The sequence below is a fragment of the Entelurus aequoreus genome, linkage group LG26 (genome assembly GCF_033978785.1).
Source record: "Entelurus aequoreus isolate RoL-2023_Sb linkage group LG26, RoL_Eaeq_v1.1, whole genome shotgun sequence".
Lineage (NCBI taxonomy): Eukaryota > Metazoa > Chordata > Actinopteri > Syngnathiformes > Syngnathidae > Entelurus > Entelurus aequoreus.
Window position 1 is genome coordinate 38228900 of NC_084756.1, and position 26910 is coordinate 38255809.

Below are 26910 nucleotides of genomic sequence, written 5' to 3' on the forward strand. Positions count from 1 at the left end.
TATATATATATATATATATATACACACTACCGTTCAAAAGTTTGGGGTCACCCAAACAGTTTTGTGTTTGAGCCTTCATTTCTAAGAACAAGAATAGACTGTCGAGTTTCAGATGAAAGTTCTCTTTTTCCGGCCATTTTGAGCGTTTAATTGACCCCACAAATGTGATGCTCCAGAAACTCAATCTGCTCAAAGGAAGGTCAGTTTTGTAGCTTCTTTAACGAGCTAAAGTGTTTTCAGATGTGTGAACATGATTGCACAAGGGTTTTCTAATCATCAATTAGCCTTCTGAGCCAATGAGCAAACACATTGTACCATTAGAACACTGGAGTGATAGTTGCTGGAAATGGGCCTCTATACACCTATGTAGATATTAGACCAAAAACCAGACATTTTCAGCTAGAATAGTCATTTACCACATTAGCAATGTATAGAGTGTATTTCTTTAAAGTTAAGACTAGTTTAAAGTTATCTTCATTGAAAAGTACAGTGCTTTTCCTTCAAAAATAAGGACATTTTAATGTGACCCCAAACTTTTGAACGGTAGTATATATATATATATATATATATATATATATATATATATATATATATATATATATATATATATATATATATATATATATATATATATATATATATACACATACATACATACATTTATATATACAGTATATAATTTATATTTATTTATTTTGCCGTTTTTGTTCACATGTTAAAGGTGTTTTAATGAATATACATGCATGTTTAACATATAGATTCCTTTCTTTCATGAAGACAAGAATATAAGTTGGTGTATTACCGGATTCTGATGACTTGCATTGTTTGGAATCAGACAGCAGTGATGATAACGTCCACGTTTTCAAATGGAGGAGAAAAAAAGTTCCTCCCCTCTGTCTTAATACCACATGAAAAGGCTTGGTTTTTGGCATCTTATTTTTCAAGCTTTCATATTCGTTTTTATACACTTTACAAGAAATACATTGGCGGCAATCTCTTTAGCTTGCTAGGTTGTTTGCGCTGGCTTTCGGAGACTCTTATTTTGTTAGCGCAGGCGCGATGGAGCGGCACTTTTATTGTGAAGACAGGAATTGTGCGTTTAGGCTTTTGACGGGAAGTACGGTTGAAATAAAAAAAGTGTCTTTTTTTCTTTCACACTTTTGATTGATTGATTGAAACTTTTATTAGTAGATTGCACAGTACAGTACATATTCCGTACAATTGACCACTAAATGGTAACACCCCAGTAAGTTTTTTCAACTTGTTTAAGTCGGGGTCCACGTGTGATGGTCATGTGACCGCCTGGCTCTGTTTGATTGGTCCAACGTCACCAGTGACTGCATCTGATTGGTGAAACGGAGTCAAACGTCACCAGTGACTGCATTTGATTGGTGAAACGGAGTCAAACGTCACCAGTGACTGCATTTGATTGGTGAAACGGAGTCAAACGTCACCAGTGACTGCATCTGATTGGTGAAACGGAGTCAAACGTCACCAGTGACTGCATCTGATTGGTGAAACGGAGTCAATCGTCACCAGTGACTGCATTTGATTGGTGAAACGGAGTCAAACGTCACCAGTGACTGTATTTGATTGGTGAAACGGAGTCAAACGTCACCAGTGACTGCATTTGATTGGTGAAACGGAGTCAAACGTCACCAGTGACTGTATTTGATTGGTGAAACGGAGTCAAACGTCACCAGTGACTGCATCTGATTGGTGAAACGGAGTCAATCGTCACCAGTGACTGCATTTGATTGGTGAAACGGAGTCAAACGTCACCAGTGACTGTATTTGATTGGTGAAACGGAGTCAAACGTCACCAGTGACTGCATTTGATTGGTGAAACGGAGTCAAACGTCACCAGTGACTGTATTTGATTGGTGAAACGGAGTCAAACGTCACCAGTGACTGCATCTGATTGGTGAAACGGAGTCAAACGTCACCAGTGACTGCATTTGATTGGTGAAACGGAGTCAAACGTCACCAGTGACTGCATTTGATTGGTGAAACGGAGTCAAACGTCACCAGTGACTGCATTTGATTGGTGAAACGGAGTCAAACGTCACCAGTGACTGCATTTGATTGGTGAAACGGAGTCAAACGTCACCAGTGACTGCATCTGATTGGTGAAACGGAGTCAAACGTCACCAGTGACTGCATCTGATTGGTGAAACGGAGTCAAACGTCACCAGTGACTGCATCTGATTGGTGAAACGGAGTCAAACGTCACCAGTGACTGCATCTGATTGGTGAAACGCAGGCATGCGATAGATCCTACTTTGAAGGTCTGTCTGACAGACCAAAACAAACAAAGCGTGCATTAACAGATGGATAAAAATCAGTAGCGAGTAGCGAGCTGAATGTAGATAAATGGAGCGGAGTAAAAGTAGCGTTTCTTCTCTATAAATATACTCAAGTAAAAGTATGTTGCATTAAAACTACTCTTAGAAGTACAATTTATCCCAAAAGTTACTCAAGTAGATGTAACGAAGTAAATGTAGCGCGTTACTACCCACCTCTGTGTACAAAGTTATACTTTTACAAGTCCAATGATGTTTTATGTACAATGTTATACTTTTACAAGTCCAATGAGTAAATGTGCATTTTACCACCATTGCAGGAAGTGGCTCTAACCCTTTCCAGCATTTGGAGAAGAGTGCCGTTCTGCAGGAGGTACTGCGCTGTATAACTCCATCCATTTTCTACCGCTTGTCCCTTTCCATGAAGGCTTTTTCCGAGCAATGATGAACAAACCCACTTAAAATGTGTCTTATTCATGTCCGCAGGCACGCATCTTCAACGAGACCCCCATCAATCCACGGCGATGTCTCACCATTCTCACCAAGATCATTTACCTGCTCAACCAGGTTTGACAGGGGGGTCAAGGGCCGCAGGATTTTGAGGAAAACAAAACTGAAAATTGCGATTTTTTTAGCTGAGATAGACTCCAGCTGAGATAGACTCCAGCGGGGTCGAAAATAACAAGTGAATCAAGCTTTATTTAGAAAGCGCTTTTCATACATATAAGAAATGCAATGCAAAGTGCTATACTTTTTTAAAAATTTTTTATTGACTTACAGCATCAGACATTCCTATCCATTACGTCATATTCACATACATCATTAATCTGTTGTCTGACCTAAATGTCAAAATATTTTTTGTTTATATTCCAACCAAAAAAAGAAAGAAACAGCAGAAAAACAAAGTAGTATTTGCAAATATATCAATTAAGTAAAGAAAAAAGAAATAATACACTATTAATAATTAGAGATGTCCGATAATATCGGCCTGCCGATATCATCGGCCGATATATGCGTTAAAATGTAATATCGGAAATTATCGGTATCGTTTTTTTATTATCTGTATCGTTTTTTAAAATTTTTTTAAATTTTTTATTAAATCAACATAAAAAACACAAGATCCACTTACAATTAGTGCACCAACCCAAAAAACCTCCCTCCCCCCATTTACACTCATTCACACAAAAGGGTTGTTTCTTTCTGTTATTAATATTCTGCTTCCTACATTATATATCAATATATATCAATACAGTCTGCAAGGGATACAGTCCGTAAGCACACATGATTGTGCGTGCTGCTGCTCCACTAATAGTACTAACCTTTAACAGTTCATTTTACTCATTTTCATTCATTACTAGTTTCTATGTAACTGTTTTTATATTGTTTTACTTTCTTTTTTATTCAAGAAAATGTTTTTAATTTATTTATCTTATTTTGCAAATTTTTTTAAAAAGGACCTTATCTTCACCATACCTGGTTGTCCAAATTAGGCATAATAATGTGTTAATTCCACGACTGCATATATCGGTTGATATCGGTATCGGTTGATATCGGTATCGGTAATTAAAGAGTTGGACAATATCGGATATCGGCAAAAAGCCATTATCGGACATCCCTATTAATAATAATAATCAGAAATAAAATAATATAAACAGATATACTGTGTATATATATATATACTAGGGGTGTAACGGTACACAAACATTTCGGTTCGGTACGTACCTCGGTTTAGAGGTCACGGTTCGGTTTATTTTCGGTACAATAAGAAAACAACAAAATATAAATTTTTGGGTTATTTATTTACCAAATTTGCAAACTCTTCCACCAAAAATATTTTTCTTAGTGTAATATTTGATGTGAAGTAATGTGAACCTTGGATAGGTCAATAATTCATGATAACATTGATTTTGATTCAATATTATGTTTTGAGCAATGACAGTTTGAAAGAAAAAAACAACAGCTTTGTTTTATTAGTCAACGTTGCAACTTTTTCTAAATGACATTTAACCTTTAAGCTTTTTTATTTCACTTTTGTTATGTTTTTGTTTATTTGAATAGTATTTTTAGAATGCGCCGTGGGCCTTTTAAAACATTAGCTGTGGGCCGCAAATGGCCTCCGGGGCACACTTTTGACACCCCTGCTATAGATAATAAAAAATTCAATGTGATAAATCTATGGATAAAAAGCAGAGCCTGGCGACGCATGCGCGTTTATCATAACTCTCTCTCTCTCTCTGTCTCTGCCCCTCCCTCACCAATGCTGCTGTTTGTTTTGTTTTTAACCCCTTCTTAACCATGAACGCACATTGAAAATACACGCAACCCTAACTCAAAATGCCGGACATTTGAGGCATTTAAGAAACTCCGCCCTGACAGCTCCGCAAAAGAGGACATGTCCGGTGAAAAGAGGACGTATGGTCAGTCTATCCTAGCCCGTTAGCTGCTAGCATGCTAGCAGCGATCGGTTTCACCGGACATGTCCTCTTTTGCTAGCATGCTAGCATTGACTGGGCTAAGATAGACTGACCATACGTCCTCTTTTCACCGGACATGTCCTCTTTTGCGGAGCTGTCTGGGCGGAGTTTCTTAAATGCCTCAAATGTCCGGCATTTTGAGTATTGTTTACACAACGTGTGCAGTACGCTACTTAATATGTCCGTGTGGAAACTCGTTCGGTACACCTCCGAACCGAAACCGAAACCCCCGTACCGAAACGGTTCAATACAAATACACGTACCGTTACACCCCTAGTTTTCAGTTAATTATACTGTTAAATAAACACGCTCAGGTGCTGACAGCGATGCACAGAGTGGGAAAACTTTCTCCCAGTTTGAAGCGAGAGGTTCAACAATTCCGATCGGCGAACGTGTCTGTCACTCAAATGCCGGTGACGGAGGAAAAAAAACCTCAGCCTCTGCAGTTATCGCACTAATTAAAACCTCAATGTTGATTAATCCTGCAGCCCTAGTGGTGTAATCCATTTATGTACATGTCATTTTAATGTGTGTTTATAACCCTCTCGTTATTGATCTATTATATCTTTGTAGGGTGAACATTTTGGGACCACAGAAGCCACAGAGGCATTCTTTGCCATGACCAGGCTCTTCCAGTCCAATGATGTAAGATACATATGTGTTTTTTGTTTTAGATGCCTCTTACATTTAGATAAATACATATTATACTCCGACCAGCAAACTCTAAGGAGGATGTGCTACCTGACCATCAAGGAGATGGCCAACATCTCTGAGGATGTCATCATCGTCACCAGCAGGTATTAAACATTTCTACATTGAAGGAGAACTGCACTTTTTTTTTTTGGAGTTTTGTTTATCGTTCACAATCCTTAAGAGACACAAAAACACATGTTTGCATTCTTAATTTGTAATCATTGGCTCAATCTGGGTGGCTCGCAAAGCCACCCAGTAGCAATCCATTCTGCCGCTAAATTACTCTAAAAATGCATCCAAAAACCGCCAACAATACTTAATTTACGTTCCGTAACCTGAGTACTAACTAATCTGTAGCAACATTTGTTATTGTAAGAGAACAAACTGAAAAACGTTTTTTTTTAAGCATAGTAACACATCGCCTTGCTCAGAGAGACACCCACACTGCTACGGCATCAGCAAGAGGAAAGCTAGCGTCTGTGTCAGCATATATATATATATATATTTAGTGTGTTTATAAAACGTTTTCAAGGCAACATAGGGAACTCCCATCTGGCAAGCATTTTTTTAATCTTTAGAATCCCCCAAAAAAAGACATGCGTGTTCTTTTTTTTGTTCTTTTTTTTTTTTTTTTTGAGTCGAGTTTGTTTATTTGGAACATGCATGCATACAACATGATACTTCACAATTTCCAGTTTCTCTATTCAACATGTTCGAAAAGGAGTAGGAAAAAGCAGAGCTTATTTAATCCTACCTCTTTTCCTTTACGTAGCAGTTGCTAAAACTTTTGTTCACTTCCTGTTCTCAATTTATTCACAATATACTGCATAAGTAATAACATTAAACATAAATAAATAATAATTAGTGAAGTAAGTTATATTTCATATGGTGAGATCAATTAGATTATCTAGAAAATGGATGAAATAAATTCAGAATGTTTATTATGGTTCTTCTTCTTTGTACTTTGTAAACACTTTAAGTTTGAAGAGTTTCTTGAAGTGGATCATATTAGTACATTGTTTAATTTCTTTGCTTTTTAATCCATTCCATCATTTAATTCCCCATACGGATATACTGAAGGTCTTAAGTGTTGTAGGTGCGTAAACATGTTTTAAATTACATTTTTCTCGAATGTATATTTATCCTATTTTCTATCCTACTTTCTATTTCTTCTTGTCACCCATAATGATTGTGAATTCCACAAAAAAATGCAGTTCCCCTTCCTGCTCCTAAACAAGTGCTAGCTTTGAAGTCGTATTTCTGATTTTGTTGTTTAGTTTGACCAAGGACATGACAGGCAAGGAGGACGTGTACAGAGGCCCTGCCATCAGAGCCCTCTGCAGGATCACTGATGTACGTGCATCCCCCTCTACCGTACTCTTCTTTCTCCCCGTGTGTCTTCACTCTACCATTCCCCTAAACAATCTGACACCATTTTACAGACCACCATGCTTCAGGCCATAGAGAGATACATGAAGCAGGCCATAGTTGACAAGGTACCCAGTGTGTCCAGTTCAGCCCTGGTGTCCTCACTGGTGAGACTCAATCAACATAAATACATGCATATTTAACGCGATATTAATTAAGATGGATATTTTTTTAGCACATGGTGAAGATGAGCTACGACGTGGTGAAGCGTTGGGTCAATGAAGCTCAAGAAGCGGCCTCTAGTGATAACATCATGGTGCAGGTGGGGACACGTTGGCTTACTTCTACGAATAGGTGTATGATTTATAGGGATGATACTCGAAACCAGTTTTCCCGGTTGTTCGATAAGAAAAGAACCAAGTCCTCGGACTCGAATCCCTTTTTGAGAACCGGTACCCGTTATCGAGACCATTATAGTAAAGAAAAAGAGTTGGTTCTTTATTCGAATCCCGTCCCGACCAGAAATGCTGCGCGTGACATCACAAGAAATGGCGTCACGTAGCTCAGTCATTAGGCGCAGATAGGGAAAGCAGGAAAAACAATGGATGGGAAAAAGCGCTCCAAGGTGTAATAAAGTTCAAAACAAAAGGCATAATCCAATGAATAACTTTACTGAGAGATTTGAGTAGGGTACAAACACATGACCAACACTTTTACCACCAAGCGGAAACATAGCAACCAGGCTAGCAACGCACCTCCTTTACGGCAGCTGTCGCAACGTTCTTAAAGCAACCGCAGCACATACATATATATACAACACATCTCCCTTTTTTAACTTTTGTTTTTCTTTCCTTGTAAACAAAACAAAATCACACTTTATATGTGTTGTCTAATTATAAATAATGCAGACGAGGCGTGTTGGCGGAGTTCTTGACGTTTACTTTCACAGCGTGCTCATTCTTAGCTGCCGGGTGACGACATGCAACAACACTTTTCGGGGCTACCGCGCATGCTCGTCACTCCCGTTGCATGCTGGGTAGTGTAGTTGTTATATTCCCTAGCTCAGGGGTGGGCAATTAATTTTTACCGGGGGCCGCATGAGCAACCCGAGCACTGCTGGAGGGCCACATCGACAATATTTCAATTAAATTTTGCTCAATATTGTTTTTGATACATACCGTAAGATAAATAAAAATAATAATAATAATAATAATTAATAATAATAGTAATACTTCAACATAGTGTGTGTAGCAGCATTCCATGACTAATATAAATAAATTAACATTAATAATAATTGACAGTAAAATAAGCACATGTATGACTGAGGAGTCATAGTGTAACTTTGTGTGGTGTTTGAGTTGTCCGACTTTTTGTGTGGCCATAAACGCACCAGTGGTTTAGTGCTATGCGTGTTGGTGACAGATGACAAGTTGCTTTTGGCCTGGTTTGTACGGCAGAAAATGACTAGTTTTTCCAGATAGAAGTGTGAAAACTCATGTTTTTGGTGTGGTTATGTCCGAATATAAACAGTTTTGCTCAATAAAGTGATGGATATAATTCCTGTCCTCGAAGCATCTCGATAGACGTTACAATAATTGAACGGTGTTCAATTGAACGGTGTTGACGAACACCGTTAGGGCCGCTTGTTGTCACTGTCACTCAAAGTTGCATTGCAAAATTACATAGCATAAATATGTTTATTTTGTTTAGAATTCAGATGGGATTTGATTTGGTGCGCGGCATATATTTGCTGCGCGCAGCAGACGCTTGAACAGTGCGCAATTGCGCAGGCGCGCACCTTAGAGGGAACGTTGCTTTGCAGTCCATGTCTTGTTGAAAACACGCCATTCCTCATCAACTTTTCTCTTTTTAGCATCTCGGGTGTAAACCGTGCATCACTTGTCGCTGCATGTGCACCTTCACTCGCAGGTTACACACGGACACACGCCCATAAATAATACTTTTCAAAATAAAAGCAGCACAGTTGTATTGCGCGCACGACATAGATGTTTTTTCAACTTTATTTTGTTATTTTATGATTGCAGCTGTTCACATTCACTCACAATCACGCACACGCATACGTCCACACGGAAGTAATACAAAAAAGCAGCACCGTTTTATTGCACACTCGACATAGATACTTTTTTAAATTTATTTTGTAATTTATAATTGGCCTCACGCGGGCCGGACAGGGACGCACAAAGGGCCGGATGCGGCCCGCGGGCCGCAGAATGCCCAGGTCTGCCCTAGCTCATAACATCTTTCCCCCTATAAAGAAATAATGTTAACTCAATAAAGAGTATTTCTTTTTTTAGCTTTAACTTTTCATTTTTTAGCATTGTAACCACATTTGCAAAGAACTTTTCTCTTCATAGAATTTTCTTTCAATAAAGAAATAAAGTGCAAAAATGTCAAAGCATCATAACAAACAGTTATGTCAAATAGTTATGTCAAATGGAGAGCTGTATTATTTTCAGTTTTGTGCCCAAGGGACTGATTTTATTTAACACTATATTATTATTTATACACCTATAGTGATCACAGAGACAGCTTGTTTTTGTGTTACTGTATATATTTGTTTCTCTGAAAAATCCCACTTAATATACTTTGGGTAACAACAGTCAATATTTATTTATTTTATTTTTTTAGGGGGGGTAACCGTCAATATTTATTTATTAATTAGATTTTATTTTTTTCTTATATAATAAAAGTGAGCTTTTGTTGAACCAAATATTGTGTGTTTTTTTCCATATACAACAACCTCAAGGGTTGGAATTGGGGGTTAAATCACCAAAAATGATTCCCGGGCGCGGCTACGCTGCTGCCCACTGCTCCCCTCACCTCCCAGGGGGTGATCAAGGGGATGGGTCAAATGCAGAGGACAAATTTCACCACACCTAGTGTGTGTGTGACAATCATTGGTACTTTAACTTTAACTTAACTTAACTATCTGGACTCGATAAGGAATCGGTTCGATAAGAGGATTCGATAATAGGCTCAAACTCGATAATTTCTTATCAAACATCATCACTAATGATTTACAACACCAGCTGTCAACATTAGTCAAAAAATGGCAAAAGATAATTTGTCTTTATTCTGCAGTACCATGCTCTCGGCCTGCTCTATCACTTGAGGAAGAACGATCGTCTCGCCGTCACCAAGATGCTCAATAAGTTCACCAAGTCGGGCCTCAAGTCGCCGTTTGCCTACTGCATGCTCATCAGGATCGCCAGTAAACTTTTGGATGAGACGGAAGGAGGGTAGGCAAACCTGAAACGACCTGTCTCCTTGTCTCGCTTTCATTCACGTACCGTTTTTTTGTCCGCAGCCACGACAGCCCCTTGTTTGACTTCATCGAGAGCTGCCTGAGGAACAAGAACGAGATGGTGGTGTACGAGGCCGCGTCCGCCATTGTGCACATGCCAAACTGCACCGCCAGGGAGTTGGCCCCCGCCGTGTCAGGTTTGTTTGAACACGCTACAAAACATGAGCAAGTCACACTGGCCATATCTTACTCATGATGTGTTTTGTTTTCTTAAAGTGCTGCAGCTCTTCTGCAGTTCCCCCAAAGCTGCACTGAGATACGCTGCGGTCAGAACCCTTAACAAGGTACCCATTTCTTGTGTATATAGGCCTAACATAACCAGAAGTCATGATCATAATTAAAGATAAAAGTACTTTTTAATTTACTTTCCCTAAATATCGAAAAGTATTCATATTCTCTTCATGTCATATTATGCTCCTTCCGGTGCTGTTGTTTTTAGGTCAGAGTTTTTATCCAATCAGAATTCAGCTAGCTTATGTTGCCATGCTGTACCAAATCTGCCTTCAGAATCAACAATGCGGCCGTCTGTGCACTGCAAGTAAACAGGCACATACAGTTTATAGATAATTGCCATAGCCAACAGAGGTGGGTAGTAACGCGCTACATTTACTCCATTACATCTACTTGAGTAACTTTTTGGATTAATTGTACTTCTAAGAGTAGGCAAGGCAACTTTATTTGTATAGCGCTTTTCATACACAAGGCAGACTCAAAGAGTAGTTTTAAAGCAACATACTTTTACTTTTACTTGAGTATATTTATAGAGAAGAAACGCTACTTTTACTCCGCTCCATTTATCTACATTCAGCTCGCTACTCTCTACTGATGAATTGATCTGTTAATGCACGCTTTGTTTGTTTTGGTTTGTCAGACAGACCTTCAAAGTAGGATCTATCGCATGTTTGCGTTTCACCAATCAAATGCAGTCACTGGTGACGTTTGACTCCGTTTCACCAATCAAATGCAGTCACTGGTGACGTTTGACTGCGTTTCACCAATCAAATGCAGTCACTGGTGACGTTTGACTCCGTTTCACCAATCAAATGCAGTCACTGGTGACGTTTGACTGCGTTTCACCAATCAAATGCAGTCACTGGTGACGTTTGACTCCGTTTCACCAATCAAATGCAGTCACTGGTGACGTTTGACTCCGTTTCACCAATCAAATGCAGTCACTGGTGACGTTTGACTGCGTTTCACCAATCAAATGCAGTCACTGGTGACGTTTGACTCCGTTTCACCAATCAAATGCAGTCACTGGTAGGGATGATGTTTGATAAGAAATTATCGAGTTTGAGCCCATTATCGAATCCTCTTATCGAACCGATTCCTTATCGATTCTCTTATCGAATCCAGATAGGTTGTTGTATATGGAAAAAAACACAATATTTGGTTTTACAAAAGCTCACTTTTATTTTATAAGAAAAATAAATAAATAAATAGATAAATATTGACTGTTACCCCCCTAAAAAAAAAAAAAAAAAAATATTGACTGTTGTTACCCAAAGTATATTAAGTGGGATTTTTCAGAAAAACAAATATATACAGTAACACAAAATCAACCTGTCTCTGTGATCTATAGGTGAATAGCCGTACCTTGAGGCGTTTTTTCCGGTCCATTATTTTTGCTGCTTGTGTGACATCACAGGAAATTACGTAGCTCAGTCTAATGACAGACCTACGTAATTTCCTGTGATGTCCCACAGGGCATTTCTTGTGGGACGGGATTCGTTCCCAGGGATTCAAATAAAGAACCAACTCTTTTTCTTTACTATAGTGGCCTCGATAACAGGAACCGGTTCTCAAAAAGGGATTCGAGTCCATGTAATCGGTTCTTTTCTTGTCGAACGGTTCTTTTCTTATCGAACAACCGGGAGAACCGGTTTCGAACATCATCCCTAGTCACTGGTGACGTTTGACTCCGTTTCACCAATCAAATGCAGTCACTGGTGGTCACATGATTAACTGCACATAAAGTTTCAGCGGCAAACAACAAGAAGCTTAAGCTTACATGAACTCAACATCAAATTTGAGGAAGCACATGGCGGTAAGTAACGTTAGTAGATATTTTGGCTGTCACCGTAGGCTGATGTTAGCTTCCCTGCTATGAATCACTGTCAAATGTACATCGCGTGGGGACATTTATTAACGCACTGCAGCCTCATAGACAAACACACACACACGCACAGTCGCACACACACACACACGCATGCATAGAAACACCAATCAGAAGTGCACAGTGTGTTCCCAGGTGCAGCCCACACCTATTAGTTTATGGTTTGTGTAAAGGCTAACTTGTTATTTTCCTTTGTAATCTCTGCCTACTGAGCCTATGGTGCTGTTAAGTTATTGTGGCTCAATTTGCCCTTTTTTTTTTATGTTAATGAATTATTATTTAATATATATTATTGTTTTAGTTGCTTAAGAGATATTCCTGGCTCTGAATTTGCTCATTGCTATTTTGATGTTTTTGTGCATTATTTGTTGCCGTCATCATTAAACGAACAGGTTACTCAGCAGTTACTCAGTACTTGAGTAGTTTTTTCACAACATACTTTTTACTTTAACTCAAGTAAATATTTGGGTGACTACTCCTTACTTTTACTTGAGTAATACATCTCTAAAGTAACAGTACTCTTGAGTACAATTTCTGGCTACTCTACCCACCTCTGATAGCCAATCAGATCACGAGTTGTTGTCCGTAAGGTCTTCTAGCTGTTGAACGTGACATTAAGTTAAAGTTAAAGTACCAATGATTGTCACACTAACACTAGGTGTGGCGAAGCCAGCTATTGGAGGAACGGCTCTGTTTTCCGTCATACCACGTTGGGTGAAGCGTCGAAGGCGTGGGATGTGGGGTTGGGGAACGTGGGTGTGTGTGGCGTGTATTTTTCATGGACGCATGTATGTGTAAGCCTGCAGTGTGTCTCTGTTCCGCGACCTCGGTGCTGTCGCAAACGCGATAACACAGCCAGTCAGTCCAGCCAAAGTCAACAAACAGGTGTGTGTCCATGAAGGATAGAGTTGCCACACGTTTTCTGAGTTCTTTGCATGCATGTTACAGAATTTTACATGACATTTTCAATTATGATTATGTTAGTCAATTATCTACTGTGCGATGAGGTGGCGACTTGTCCAGGGTTGTACCCCGCCTTCCGCCCGAATGCAGCTGAGAGAGGCTCCAGCACCCGCCGCGACCCCGAAAGGGACAAGCGGTAGAAAATGGATGGATGGAATTATCTACTAAAAGTCCTGTGGTACATTACATTGTCAGTAAGATAGCCAAAATAGTTTGGTAGATGAGAACACATCTGAAGGTAAAATAGTGTAGAAATGCAGGAAATGTAGTCTTGATTTTCAAAATGGTCAAAAGGCTGCTCATATCCCTGTATTTTGTGCCTTTTCAAGATGCTTCATTTAATCCAATATATGCTAAATTATCTAAACAAAGCATCACATCTTAGCTTGGTGTGTTAGGTGACACAAAGCAGCACCACTTAAGCACTTTGTCCAGTTTACATCTGCTGTGACAATTAGAAACACACAAGCTTCCACCAAGGGGCAGTGTAGCGTACCCAGATGTAAAACATATGTTGCACAATCAGCCTTTTCATATTAAAGCCATAAAGGAATGGAAGGACCTCACAACAAACTTGAAAAGTCTTAACAGATGACTCTTCATTCACAATTGAATTGAATAATTGGAGCAATCAAAGCTGCTCACACGGTCACTAAGGTGGGCACCTTGTTTGACATGTCAACTTAATGTGTATTATATTTATCCATGAGAGCATTTTTGTTGTAAATTGTGTTAAAATCATGGTTGTTTTTACAAATGATGACAGATGTGAACAATAGCATGTATTGTCCTTGTGTGATGTAAATGAGGTTTGGTTGTATTGTATATTAAGTATGTGTCCATGAAATACTTGTGTATGATTTTATTGTCATAATTTTATTGCATGATTTTTGTATCCCTTTAATTTAGGTAGTCAGGGACTGCACATGGAAATGAGCTATTTTGCTATAATCTGGTACAGAACATATCTGTCTGTGAGCTTAATGTTTCTGTGCATTGTCCCTTCAAATAAAGACTAAACTAAACAAAGTAGTGTAATATATGATAATACATCAATAATAATGTATTTATTTGTATAATATGCACAGAAGTGCACTTTGTATACCTGCAGTACCAAAAGGTTAAGGCCAACACATCACATGTTGACAGTAAATGTCAATAAGATTGAATAGTAGGACAGATGTTTAGCATAAACAGTTCCATCATACTTTTGTTTTACACTTACGCTTGTGTCCACCAGGTCGCGATGAAGCATCCCTCGGCCGTGACAGCCTGCAACCTTGACCTGGAGAACTTGATTACGGACTCCAACAGAAGCATCGCCACGCTGGCCATCACCACGCTGCTGAAGACTGGCAGCGAGAGCAGCGTGGACAGACTAATGAAGCAGATCTCTTCCTTTGTGTCTGAGATCTCCGATGAGTTTAAGGTCTGACTCTCTGAATTCCATCGACTACCTGGAAATGTTTCACATTTTTGCTGTAGATCAGGGGTCACCAACGCGGTGCCCGCGGGCACCAGGTAGCCCGTAAGGACCAGGGGCCGTACTTATCAAGCTTCTCAGAATTACTCCTAAGAAGTCTGCTAAGAGTTGACTTAAGAGTAAATAAATTATTCGCTGAAAGCTGCACTTAAAAGTTAGTTATCAAGCGTCTTACTCACACTTTCAGCGAAGTGTAGGACTGAATCTTAAGTGTCACACTCAGAGCTGAATTACGACATTACTATGTGCCGTATATGTAATTTTAGGTGACGTCATTTCTGTGTCCATAGAAATGACCAATCACGGAAGGGAATCCCTTGTCTAAGAATAAAGAAATATCTTGGAAATATTTAAGTGGACAATGGGAGTGTATATTTTGACAATAAACTACAAAATAATACAAAACAAACTAGTCCCCGCCGGCACTCACGCTACCGCTCCCTCTCTTCTATCGCCCACACACTCACTGACGTCACTCACCTCACGGCCACACACATACGCTACTGTCATAACATTTTCTTTCCAATTAATTAATTAGGCAACTAATTTGAAACTGGTGTGGGTAGCTCTATATATACTAGCCCACTGCAGCCACATGCAGAAATCAACATGGAATCGAAAAGTATTAAATCTGTGACAAAAATAATACCCGCTCTGTCCAAACGATACCGTTTGATCAGCTGCTCGTCATCAAACAAATCCAGAACATCGTTCCGCTCCCTGAATGTTCGCGCACGTCTCTCTCGCCTCAGTGCCATCCCCTGCTGGCAACTCCTAACCACTTAAGACACCTCTGAAGGTCTCTTAAATATCGTGGAGAGTAGGAGTGATTCTTAGACTTAAGAACGTTGATAAAAAGCTTTTATTCTTAAGTTTGAGAGTAGGACTAAATTTCGCAAATTCTCAGGACTTAAGTGTAAAATGGCACTCTAAGAAGCTTGATAAGTACGGCCCCAGATGAGTAGCCCGCTGGCCTGTTCTAAAAGTAGCTCAAATAGCAGCACTTACCAGTGAGCTGCCTCTATTTTTTAAATGGTATTTACTTACTAGCAAGCTGGTCTCGCTTTGCCCGACATTTTTAATTCTAAGAGAGACAAAACTCAAATAGAATTTGAAAATCCAAGAAAATATTTTAAAGACTTTGTCTTCACTTGTTCAAATAAATTCATTATTTTTTTTACTTTGCTTCTTATATCTTTCAGAAAGACAATTTTAGAGAAAAAATACAACCTTAAAAATGATTTTAGGACTTTTAAACACATATACCTTTTTACCTTTTAAATTCCTTCCTCTTCTTTCCTGACAATTTAAATCAATGTTCAAGTAAATTTTTTTTTTTATTGTAAAGAATAATCGATACAATTTAATTTAATTCTTCATTTTGGCTTCTGTTTTTTTGACAAAGAATATTTGTGAAATATTTCTTCAAACTTATTATGATTAAAATTCAAAAAAATTATTCTGGCAAATTTAGAAAATCTGTAAAATCAAATTTAAATCTTATTTCAAAGTCTTTTAAATTTATTTTAAAAATTTTATTCTGGAAAATGTAGAAGAAATAATGATTTGTCTTTGTTCGAAATATAGCTTGGTCCAATTTGTTATATATTCTAACAAAGTGCAGATTGGATTTTAACCTATTTAAAACATGTCATCAAAATTTTAAAACTAATCTTAATCAGGAAAAATTACTAATTATGTTCCATAAATTATTTTTTTAATTTTTTCAAAAAGATTCGAATTAGCTAGTTTTTTTCTCTTCTTTTTTTCCGTTGAATTTTGAATTTTAAAGAGTCGAAATTGAAGATAAACTATGTTTCAAAATTTAATTGTCATTTTTTTTCGTGTTTTTTCCTCTTTTATAAAAATGTTAGTGGCTAGCTAGTTAAAATGGGATATTGTGATTTCACAAGACTGTCTTAGGAGTGATCATTTGAAAATGTTCAATTTCAAAAATGTGCACTTAGAGAAAATGCAAAAATAAAGTGTTGCATATTGATATTTATCTGTTTCTATATATATTTATTGTGAGAAATCATTAAGATGATCAGTGTTTCCACGAAGATAAATATCATTAATTATTAATAATAACATAGAGTTAAAGGTAAATTGAGCAAATAGGCTATTTCTGGCAATTTATTTAAGTGTGTATCAAACTGGTAGCCCTTGGCATTAATCAGTATCCAAAAAGTAGCTCTCGGTTTCAAAAAGGTTGGTGACCCCTGCTGTAGATCAACCTCCTCTTTGTTGTTGTAGGTGGTGGTGGTGCAGGCCATCAGTGCTCTATGTCAAAAGTACCCCAGAAAGCACGGTGTTATGATGAACTTCCTGTCCAACATGCTGCGAGACGATGTGAGCTGAGCAAACTGATATTTGGACTCCAGGGGTTAAAGTGGAGAAGCGCTCATCTGGTTTTGACCATCCTCGCAGGGCGGCTTCGAGTACAAGCGCGCCATCGTGGACTGTATCATCAGCATCATCGAGGAGAACCCAGAGAGCAAGGAGACCGGCCTGGCCCACCTGTGTGAGTTCATCGAGGACTGCGAGCACACGGTGCTGGCCACCAAGATCCTGCACCTGCTGGGCAAAGAGGGACCACGCACCCCCCAGCCCTCCAAGTACATCCGCTTCATTTTCAACAGAGTGGTGCTGGAGAGTGAGGCTGTTCGCGCAGGTGGAGATGCTCTGTCTTCTTTATCTACTTCCATGCGTGTGATCCCGCTTGTATTCAACGAAATATGGCCTTCCTCTTTGCCTCCCCAGCTGCGGTCAGCGCTTTGGCTAAATTTGGAGCACAGAATGACGATCTGCTGCCAAGTGTCCTGGTTCTGATGCAGAGGTGCTTTTTTTGTTTGTGTGGGGTTGTTGCACAGTGTCCGAGGATGAATTGTGAATGTTGTGATTTCGCAGATGCATGATGGACAGCGACGACGAGGTCCGTGACAGGGCGACCTTTTACATGAACGTGCTGCAGCAAAAGCAAAAGGCGCTTAACGCCGCCTACATCTTTAACGGTGAGACGCATCAATCAGCTGAAACATTAGCAGCTCGATGGTCCAGTCCTTCTCCTCCAGTCCTCATCTCCTCCTGTGATGCTGCGTTCAGGTCTGTCCGTGTCCGTTCCCGGCCTGGAGAAGTCGCTGCACCAGTACACCTTGGAGCCCTCAGAGAAGCCCTTCGACATGAAGTCTGTCCCTCTCGCCACCACTCCCATCACCGAGCAGAAAACCGGTAGGTCTACATCAGGGGGTGCCCACACTTTTTCAGCAGGCGAGTTACTTTTTAATTTTTATTTATTTATTTATTCATGAAAGAGATGTTTTTGTTAACAAGTTAAAGGTGTTTAATGATAATACAAGCATGTTTATCACATACTGTATAGCAGGGGTCACCAACGCGGTGCCCGCGGGCACCAGGTAGCCCGTAAGGACCAGATGAGTAGCCCGCTGGCCTGTTCTAAAAATAGCTCAAATAGCAGCACTTATCAGTGAGCTGCCTCTATTTTTTAAATTGTATTTATTTACTAACAAGCTGGTCTCGCTTTGCCCGACATTTTTAATTCTAAGAGAGACAAAACTCAAATAGAATTTGAAAATCCAAGAAAATATTTTAAAGACTTGGTCTTCTTTTGTTTGAATAAATTCATTAATTTTTTTACTTTGCTTCTTATAACTTTCAGAAAGACAATTTTAGAGAAAAAATACAACCTTAAAAATAATTTTAGAATTTTTAAACACATATACCTTTTTACCTTTTATATTCCTTCTTCTTCTTTCCTGACAATTTAAATCAATGTTCAAGTAAATTATTTTTTTTTATTGTAAAGAATAATAAATACATTTTAATTTAATTTTTCATTTTAGCTTCTGTTTTTTTGACAAATAATATTTGTGAAATATTTCTTCAAACTTATTATGATTAAAATTCAAAAAAATTATTCTGGCAAATCCAGAAAATCTGTAGAATCAAATTTAAATCTTATTTCAAAGTCTTTTGAATTTCTTTTAAAATCTTTGTTCTGGAAAATCTAGAAGAAATAATGATTTGTCTTTCTTAGAAATATAGCTTGGTCCAATTTGTTATATATTCTAACAAAGTGTAGATTGGATTTTAACCAATTTAAAACATATCATCAAAATTCTAAAATGAATCTTAATCAGGAAAAATTACTAATGATGTTCCATAAATTCTTTTTTTAATTTTTTCAAAAAGATTCGAATTAGCTAGTTTTTCTCTTTTTTTCGGTTGAATTTTGAATTTTAAAGAGTCGAAATTGAAGATAAACTATGTTTCAAAATTTAATTGTCATTTTTTTCGTGTTTTCTCCTCTTTTAAACCGTTCAATTAAGTGTAAATATCATTCATTATTAATAATGACATAGAGTTAAAGGTAAATTGAGCAAATTGGCTATTTCTGGCAATTTATTTAAGTGTGTATCAAACTGGTAGCCCTTCGCATTAATCAGTACCCAAGAAGTAGCTCTTGCTTTCAAAAAGGTTGGTGACCCCTGCTGTATAGATTCCTTTCTTTCATGTAGACAAGAATATAAGTTGGTGTATTACCTAGGGGTGTAACGGTACATGTATTTGTATTGAACCGTTTCGGTACGGGGGTGTCGGTTCGATTCGGAGGTGTACCGAACGAGTTTCCACACGGACATATTAAGTGGCGTAACGCACGTTGCGTAAACCAGTGGTTCTCAAATGAGGGTACGCGTACCCCTGGGGGTACTTGAAGGTATGCCAAGGGGTACGTGAGATTTTTTGAAAATGTCTGTCAAAAAGAACTGTGAAAAGAAATGCAACAATGCAATATTCAGTGTTGACAGCCAGATTTTTTGTGGACATGTTCCATAAATATTGATGTTAAAGATTTATTTTTTTGTGAAGAAATGTTTAGAATTAATTTCATGAATCCAGATGGATCTCTATTACAATCCCCAAAGAGGGCACTTTAAGTTGAAGATTACTTCTATGTGTAGAAATCTTTATTTATAATTGAATCACTTGTTTATTTTTCAACAAGTTTTTAGTTATTTTTATATCTTTTTTTCCAAATAGTTCAAGAAAGACCACAACAAATGAGCAATATTTTGCACTGTTATACAATTTAATAAATCCGAAACTGATGACATAGTGCCGGAATTTACTTCTTTATCTCTTTTTTTCAACCAAAAATGCTTTGCTCTGATTAGGGGGTACTTGAATTAAAAAAATGTTCACAGGGGGTACATCACTGAAAAAAGGTTGAGAACCACTGGCGTAAACAATGCACACGGAGGCACAACACACGGCATGCTAGCAGCTAACGGGCTAGGATAGACTGACCATACGTCCTCTTTTCACCGGACATGTCCTCTTTTGCGGAGCTGTCAGGGCGGACTTTCTTAAATGCCTCAAATGTCCGGCATTTTGAGTTAGGGTTGCGTGTATTTTCAATGTACGTTCAGGGTCAAGAAGGGGTTAAAAACAAAACAAACAGCAGCATTGGTGGGGGAAGGGCAGAGAGAGAGAGAGAGTTATGATAAACGTGCATGCGTTGCCAGGATCTGCTTTTTATCCATAGATTTATCACATTTAATTTTTTATTATCTATAGCAGGGGTGTCAAAAGTGTGCCCCGGAGGCCATTTGCGGCCCACAGCTAATGTTTTAAAGGCCCACGGCACATTCTAAAAATACTATTCAAATAAACAAAAACATAACAAAAGTGAAATAAAAAAGCTTAAAGGTTAAATGTCATTTAGAAAAAGTTGCAATGTTGACTAATAAAACAAAGCTGTTTTGTTTTTCTTTCAAACTGTCATTGCTCAAAACATAATATTGAATCAAAATCAATGTTATTAAGAATTATTGACCTATCCAAGGTTCCCATTACTTCACATCAAATATTACAATAAAAAAAATATTTTTCGTGGAAGATTTTGCAAATTTGGTAGATAAATAACCCAAAAATTTATATTTTGTTTTCTTACTGTACCGAAAATGAACTGAACCGTGGCCTCTAAACCGAGGTACGTACCGAACCCAAATTTTTGTGTACCGTTACACCCCTAGTATTACCTGATTGTGATGACTTGCATTGATTGGAATCAGACAGTAGTGATGATAACCTCCACATTTTACAATGGAGGAGAAAAAAAGTCCTCCATTTTGTCCAATACCACATGAAAGTGCTTGCTTTTTGCCATCTTATTTGTCCGGCTTCCATACTCCCTTTTTTATACACTTTACAAGAAATACATTGGTGGCAAACTTGTGCACGCCAGCTTTCTGAGACTCTTATTTTGTTAGTGCAGGCAGGATGAAGCAGTGCTTTTATTGTGAATCAATCAATCAATGTTTATTTATATAGCCCTAAATCACAAAAGTCTCAAAGGGCTGCACAAGCCACAACGACATCCTCGGCACAGAGCCCACACAAGGGACGTCGATGTGAATGACTATGAGAAACCTTGGAGAGGACCGCATATGTGGGTAACCCCCCCCTCTAAGTACAGTCCCTAGTGGATCCACATAACAGTGAGAGTCCAGTCCATAGTGGGGCCAGCGGTAAACCATCCCGAGCAGAGACAGGTCAGTAGCGCAGAGACGTCCCCAACCGATGCACAGGCCTTAAATTAAATTAATTGGATTTAAGACTTTTTTAGACTTTTTAAGACCCCGCGGATACCATGCCTTCTCAATATGCTGATACGCTGAGGAAGTGGGTTCAAGATCACATGATACAATAATTCCTCATTGGTGTTGCATTTAGTGGACTACATGTACCAAGTTATATGGCGATCTGAAACGTGAAACATTTGAAACAGAAGCCTATAGACATACCTTGGTAAAATGTGATCTGAAACGTGAAACAGGAACTGTGCAGTTGGGTCTTTAGAGTTTTGACGGCTGTCGGTTGAAATAAAAAGTGTTTCTCGCCTTTTTGTCGGTTGTTTTTTCTTAACAATGATCTGGCAGCAGCCAGCGTCATCTCACAAGACGAAAGTGAAGTCTTGGAAAAGATTGATGATCGCTAAATTTTAGGTCTTATTTTTTTTAATGACTGGCTGGCAAAAGACTGACACACCCTCCACCATCCACCGGTAGCTCGCGATCGACTTAATGGGCACCCCTGGTCTACGTAATGTGGTTAAGTGCTGGTTGGTCAGGAGATGGTTGACATCACGTGTTTTCCAGAAATCGCTCCTATTGCGAGCAGCAAGCTGGCGGATAAGTTGGCACCCTCACGCCAGGACATATATCAAGGTGAGGCCTTATTTTCCAAAAGGTGTGTTTACTCTTTCGCTTTGTTGTGCCAACGCCGCTTTTTGTCAACCTCGCAGAACAACTGGCGTCCATCACAGAGTTCCAGGGGCTCGGTCCGCTCTTCAAGTCATCCGAGCCAGTGCAGCTAACCGAGGCCGAGACGGAATACGTGGTGCGGTGCATCAAGCACACCTTCGCCAAGCACATGGTGTTCCAGTTTGACTGCACCAACACGCTCAATGATCAGCTGCTACAGAAGGTCAGAGCCCGCCGACGTCAGTAGTGAACATGTCTCGGATGGAATTCTCACACCTGTTCTTTGCGGTGACAGGTGATGGTGCAGATGGAGCCGTCAGAGGCCTATGAGGTGTTGCGCTACATTCCCGCCGCCACGCTCGCTTACAGCCAACCTGGGTCGTGTTACACGCTGATGGGCTTGCCTGAAGACGACCTCACCGCCGGTAAGAAATTGTCGACAATAAAATTTGGTAATCGTGAGGTCATCCCTCGTGTTTTCCTGGAGCAGGGGTCGGCAACCCAAAATGTCGAAAGAGCCATATTGGACCAAAAATACAAAAAAGTAATCTGTCTGGAGCCGCAAAAAATTTTAAGACTTATATAAGTGTTATAATGATGGCAACACATGATGTAAATATGCCTGATTAGCATTCCATAACAAGTCAACAATATCAACAAAGCTCACCTTTTGTGTATTCACGCACAGTATAGAACGTTTGGTGGACAAAATGAAACAAAGAAGGAGTGGCATGAAACACATCTTTCTGTGGCAGCGTCGGAGAAAGTTGTACATGTAAATAAACCGTTGAGTCACAGTGCACACAACGGTGAGTTCAAGGGCCGCTGAAATTAGTAGGACAAAACAGCGCTCGCCAAATACTCTCATTAGTAAAGCATAAACATATTAAACCGTTGGCTTTCTAACAATTAGGAAGGTTTGTGCCGTGTTTGTCCTACAGAAACCATATTACAACAAAAAATATATTTTTCACCCCATTTTTTTTACATTTCCATACATTTTGTGAAGAAGCTCCATGGAGCCAACGCTGCTCAACATGTGGCTCTAGAGCCGCGGGTTGCTGACCCCCGTCCTGGAGGTATGCGAGTCAGCACCGCCATGAGTAATCATGTAAAGTAAACATGTTAAAAACATGACTACCTTGCTCATTTTGCACAGCAGAACTTGTTTTTATGACATATCTGTGATACGGGAGCATTTGAAGCGGAGGAATGTTGGACATCTGGAGGATGCGGACTCAAACTCTGTAAGATTATTAGCTCATACCTTGCTAGCTAGCTAACAAGTGTTAGACGAAGTTGTGTGGAAAATTATTTTAACTACAATTTTAGCCAAAGTCCGCCAGCTTAACTTTGTCACACACAGGAAGCAAAGACAGACAGCCTCCCTGCTCGCAACTCGCTAGTAAAAAAGTGCTGAAAAGTAGGGCTAGGCGATATGGTCTTTTTTTAATATCTCGATATTTTTAGGCCATATCGCGATACACGATATATATCTCAATATTTTGCCTTAGTCTTGAATGAACACTTGATGCATATAATCACAGCAGTATGATGATTCTATGTGTCTACATTAAAACGTTCTTCTTCATACTGCATTAATATATGCTACTTTTAAACTTTCATGCAGAGAGGGAAATCACAACTAAAAGTGTATTTATGAAACAGTTATTAAGCAGTGGCACAAACATTCATGTCATTTCAAAACAGAAAGTGCAAGATTGTCAGAGACATTATACAACAAGCTATTAGTGCACTTTTGTGCATGATGTCAGTAAGATGACACATCAAAACAACACTAAATTAAAGTGCACTTTTTGTACAGAACGCCACTACAATAGTTTAAAACAGATAAAGTGCACTTTTGTGCATGATGTCACACAAGATATTTCAATAAGTGTCACATAAAAATGAGCTGCATAATAGGAAATCAAATAGTGTATGTCCTTCGCTATGTGGTAGGTTCCTGCAGACGTTATCTCGGGGGTTTTTTTCATACGGTGTTGATGTGGAAATGGTTGCCTCTGCATTTTGTTGGTGTGGCACCGAACGGAGATGTTGACATGCGGAGTAAGCACTCTTCTTTCTCTAACAGGTGACTTTTTTTCAAATGATGCTACAAATGAGCAGCAATGCTACTTTTTGTAGCAACGTTTTTGCTCCACACTTGACGGTTGTCTGTTCAACATCTTTCCACTTGACGCCAAACCACCGCCCATACTTGCCAACCTTGAGACCTCCAATATCGGGAGGTGGGGGGGCGTGTTTGGGGCGGGGGCGTGGCTAAGAGGAGAGTATATTTACAGCTAGAATTCACCAAATCAAGTATTTCATATATATATATATATAATATATTTATATATATATGTATGAAATACTTGACTTTCAGTGAATTCTAGCTATATATATAAATATTTTTTATTTTATTATACATCATACTTGCCAATCCTCCCGTTTTTAGCGGGAGAATCCCGTTATTCAGCGCCTCTCCCGACAACCTCCCGGTATTCAGCCGTAGCAGGAGGCCACGCCCCCTCCAGCTCAATGCAGACCTGAGTGGGGACAGCCGTTCTCACGTCCGCTTTCCCAGCAGCTTGCCTGCCCAATGACGTCATAACATCTACGGCTTTTAGAGACTAGAGTGCACAACAAGGAGAGAGAGTTCTTGGTTTCTTATGTGGGTTTATTGTTAGGCAGTTTCATTAACGTCCTCCCAGCGCGGTAACAACACACAACAACAGCAGTCACGTTTAGTCTACCGTAAAGCAGTTCGTCTGCCGTAAACAGCAATGTTGTGACACTCTTAAACAGGACAATACTGCCACCTACTGGATAGCCTGCAGAACACTGAAATTCAAGTATGTCTTTTATTTATATGTATAACATACTTGCCAACCTTGAGACCTCCAATATCGGGTGGGGGGGGGGGGGCGTGGTTAAGAGGAGAGTATATTTACAGCTAGAATTCACCAAATCAAGTATTCCATATATATATATATAATATATATATGTATGAAATACTTGACTTTCAGTGAATTCTAGCTATATATATTTTTTTATTTTATTTTTTATTTTATTATACATATAAATAAAAGACATACTTGAATGTCAGTGTTCTGCAGGCTGTGGCACCTAAGACAAGAATATGATTGACTGTCTAAAAGTAACTTGTCTTTCTTCACTCATTATTTTGGCAGTTTTATGTATAAGGAGACAAATCGCTATTAGGTTTTATCTTCAAATGGTGCAGCTCTACCACTCCCACAGAATTGATAGGATTAATGTTGTGCTGTCCACAGTCTCGTGTACCTTCAGCTGCACCATGAAGTACCTCGTCCGAGACTGCGACCCAAACACAGGCGAGCCCGATGACGACGGCTACGACGACGAGTACGTGGTAAGTGTGGACCCACGCGCCGTCTCGTCTCTCCGTCTTGCGTCCTCTGATCCCGGTCCACATCCTCAGCTGGAAGACCTGGAAGTGACCATGGCGGACCACATCCAGAAGGTCCTCAAGCCCAACTTTGGTGCAGCCTGGGAAGAAGTGGGAGACGACTTTGAGAAGGAGGAGACGTTCGCGCTGGCGTCTGTACGCACTTTAGACGGTACGGCAGTGCGTGATCCATTTGACTGGTTCAGTTCCAGCCGGTCAACCTAACGTTGTCTTGCAGAGGCCGTCGGTAACATCGTCAGCTTCCTGGGCATGCAGCCGTGTGAACGCTCGGATAAAGTCCCGGAAAACAAGAACTCGCACGTCCTCTTCCTCGCTGGTCGGTTTGATCTTGCCGCCATCTTTAAAAATGTCACATTATTTCTTCAACTTACAGCTCTTCTCTTTCCTCAGGTGTTTTCCGAGGAGGTCACGACACTCTGGTGCGCGCTCGCCTTGCGCTTGCCGACGGCGTCACGATGCAGGTGACGGTCCGCAGCGACGAGGAGACGGTTGTCGACGTTATCCTGGCATCGGTGGGCTGAATCTTCTCAACGTTCTTGCTTTTTTTCCGTGTCACGTATGCTACTCAACCATGTACGCTTTAACAAGTGCTCCAAAATGTGCTAAATAAATTCTTATTACAACAAATGTTGTTGGTGGTGGGCTCACGTGTGAACGAAATTGAGGATGGAGGAGCTTCACAAAGTTGAATGGGCATGTATTGGACTCTTCTATTGGGGCTCCAGTACTCTGGAATGTAACAGTTAGAGATGCTACTTAAGTCCCATCTTAAAACTCATTTGTATACTCTAGCCTTTAAATAGACCCCCTTTTAGACCAGTTGATCTGCCGTTTCTTTTCTTTTCTCCTCTGCCCCCTTCTCCCTTGTGGAGGGGGAGTTACACAGGTCCGGTAGCCATGGATGAAGTGCTGGCTGTCCAGAGTCGGGACCTGGGGTGGACCGCTAGCCTGTGCATCGGTTGGGGACATCTCTGCGCTGCTGACCCGTCTCCACTCAGGATGGTCTCCTGCTGGCCCCACTATGGACTGGACTCTCACTGTTATGTTGGATCCACTATGGAATGGACTCTCACTATTATGTTAGATCCACTATGGACTGGACTCTCACACTATTATGTTAGATCCACTATGGACTGGACTCTCACACTATTATGTTAGATCCACTATGGACTGGACTCTCACACTATTATGTTAGATCCACTATGGACTGGACTCTCACACTATTATGTTAGATCCACTATGGACTGGACTCTCACTATTATTTTAGATCCACTATAGACTGGACTCTCACACTATTATGTTAGATCCACTATGGACTGGACTCTCACACTATTATGTTAGATCCACTATGGACTGGACTCTCACACTATTATGTTAGATCCACTATGGACTGGACTCTCACTATTATGTTAGATCCACTATGGACTGGACTCTCACTATTATGT

General features: G+C 39.6%; 1 protein-coding gene across 1 annotated transcript in view; it reads left to right on the forward strand.

Annotated features, from left to right (window-relative positions):
• Window positions 1-26092, forward strand: part of copg2 (COPI coat complex subunit gamma 2) — a 27148-nt gene extending 1056 nt beyond the window's left edge. The window contains exons 2-24 of the mRNA XM_062038098.1: window positions 2624-2676; window positions 2790-2870; window positions 5351-5422; window positions 5495-5574; window positions 6748-6823; window positions 6913-7005; window positions 7074-7160; window positions 9941-10098; window positions 10167-10300; window positions 10380-10447; window positions 14483-14671; window positions 16982-17077; window positions 17156-17399; window positions 17489-17564; window positions 17636-17739; window positions 17831-17956; window positions 21907-21975; window positions 22053-22234; window positions 22307-22436; window positions 25311-25408; window positions 25478-25616; window positions 25683-25781; window positions 25856-26092. Of these exons, the coding sequence (XP_061894082.1) occupies window positions 2624-2676; window positions 2790-2870; window positions 5351-5422; window positions 5495-5574; window positions 6748-6823; window positions 6913-7005; window positions 7074-7160; window positions 9941-10098; window positions 10167-10300; window positions 10380-10447; window positions 14483-14671; window positions 16982-17077; window positions 17156-17399; window positions 17489-17564; window positions 17636-17739; window positions 17831-17956; window positions 21907-21975; window positions 22053-22234; window positions 22307-22436; window positions 25311-25408; window positions 25478-25616; window positions 25683-25781; window positions 25856-25986 (2585 nt within the window). The 3' untranslated portion in view covers window positions 25987-26092. The remainder of the gene's footprint in view (window positions 1-2623; window positions 2677-2789; window positions 2871-5350; window positions 5423-5494; window positions 5575-6747; window positions 6824-6912; window positions 7006-7073; window positions 7161-9940; window positions 10099-10166; window positions 10301-10379; window positions 10448-14482; window positions 14672-16981; window positions 17078-17155; window positions 17400-17488; window positions 17565-17635; window positions 17740-17830; window positions 17957-21906; window positions 21976-22052; window positions 22235-22306; window positions 22437-25310; window positions 25409-25477; window positions 25617-25682; window positions 25782-25855) is intronic.
• The last annotated feature ends 818 nt before the right edge of the window (window positions 26093-26910 follow it).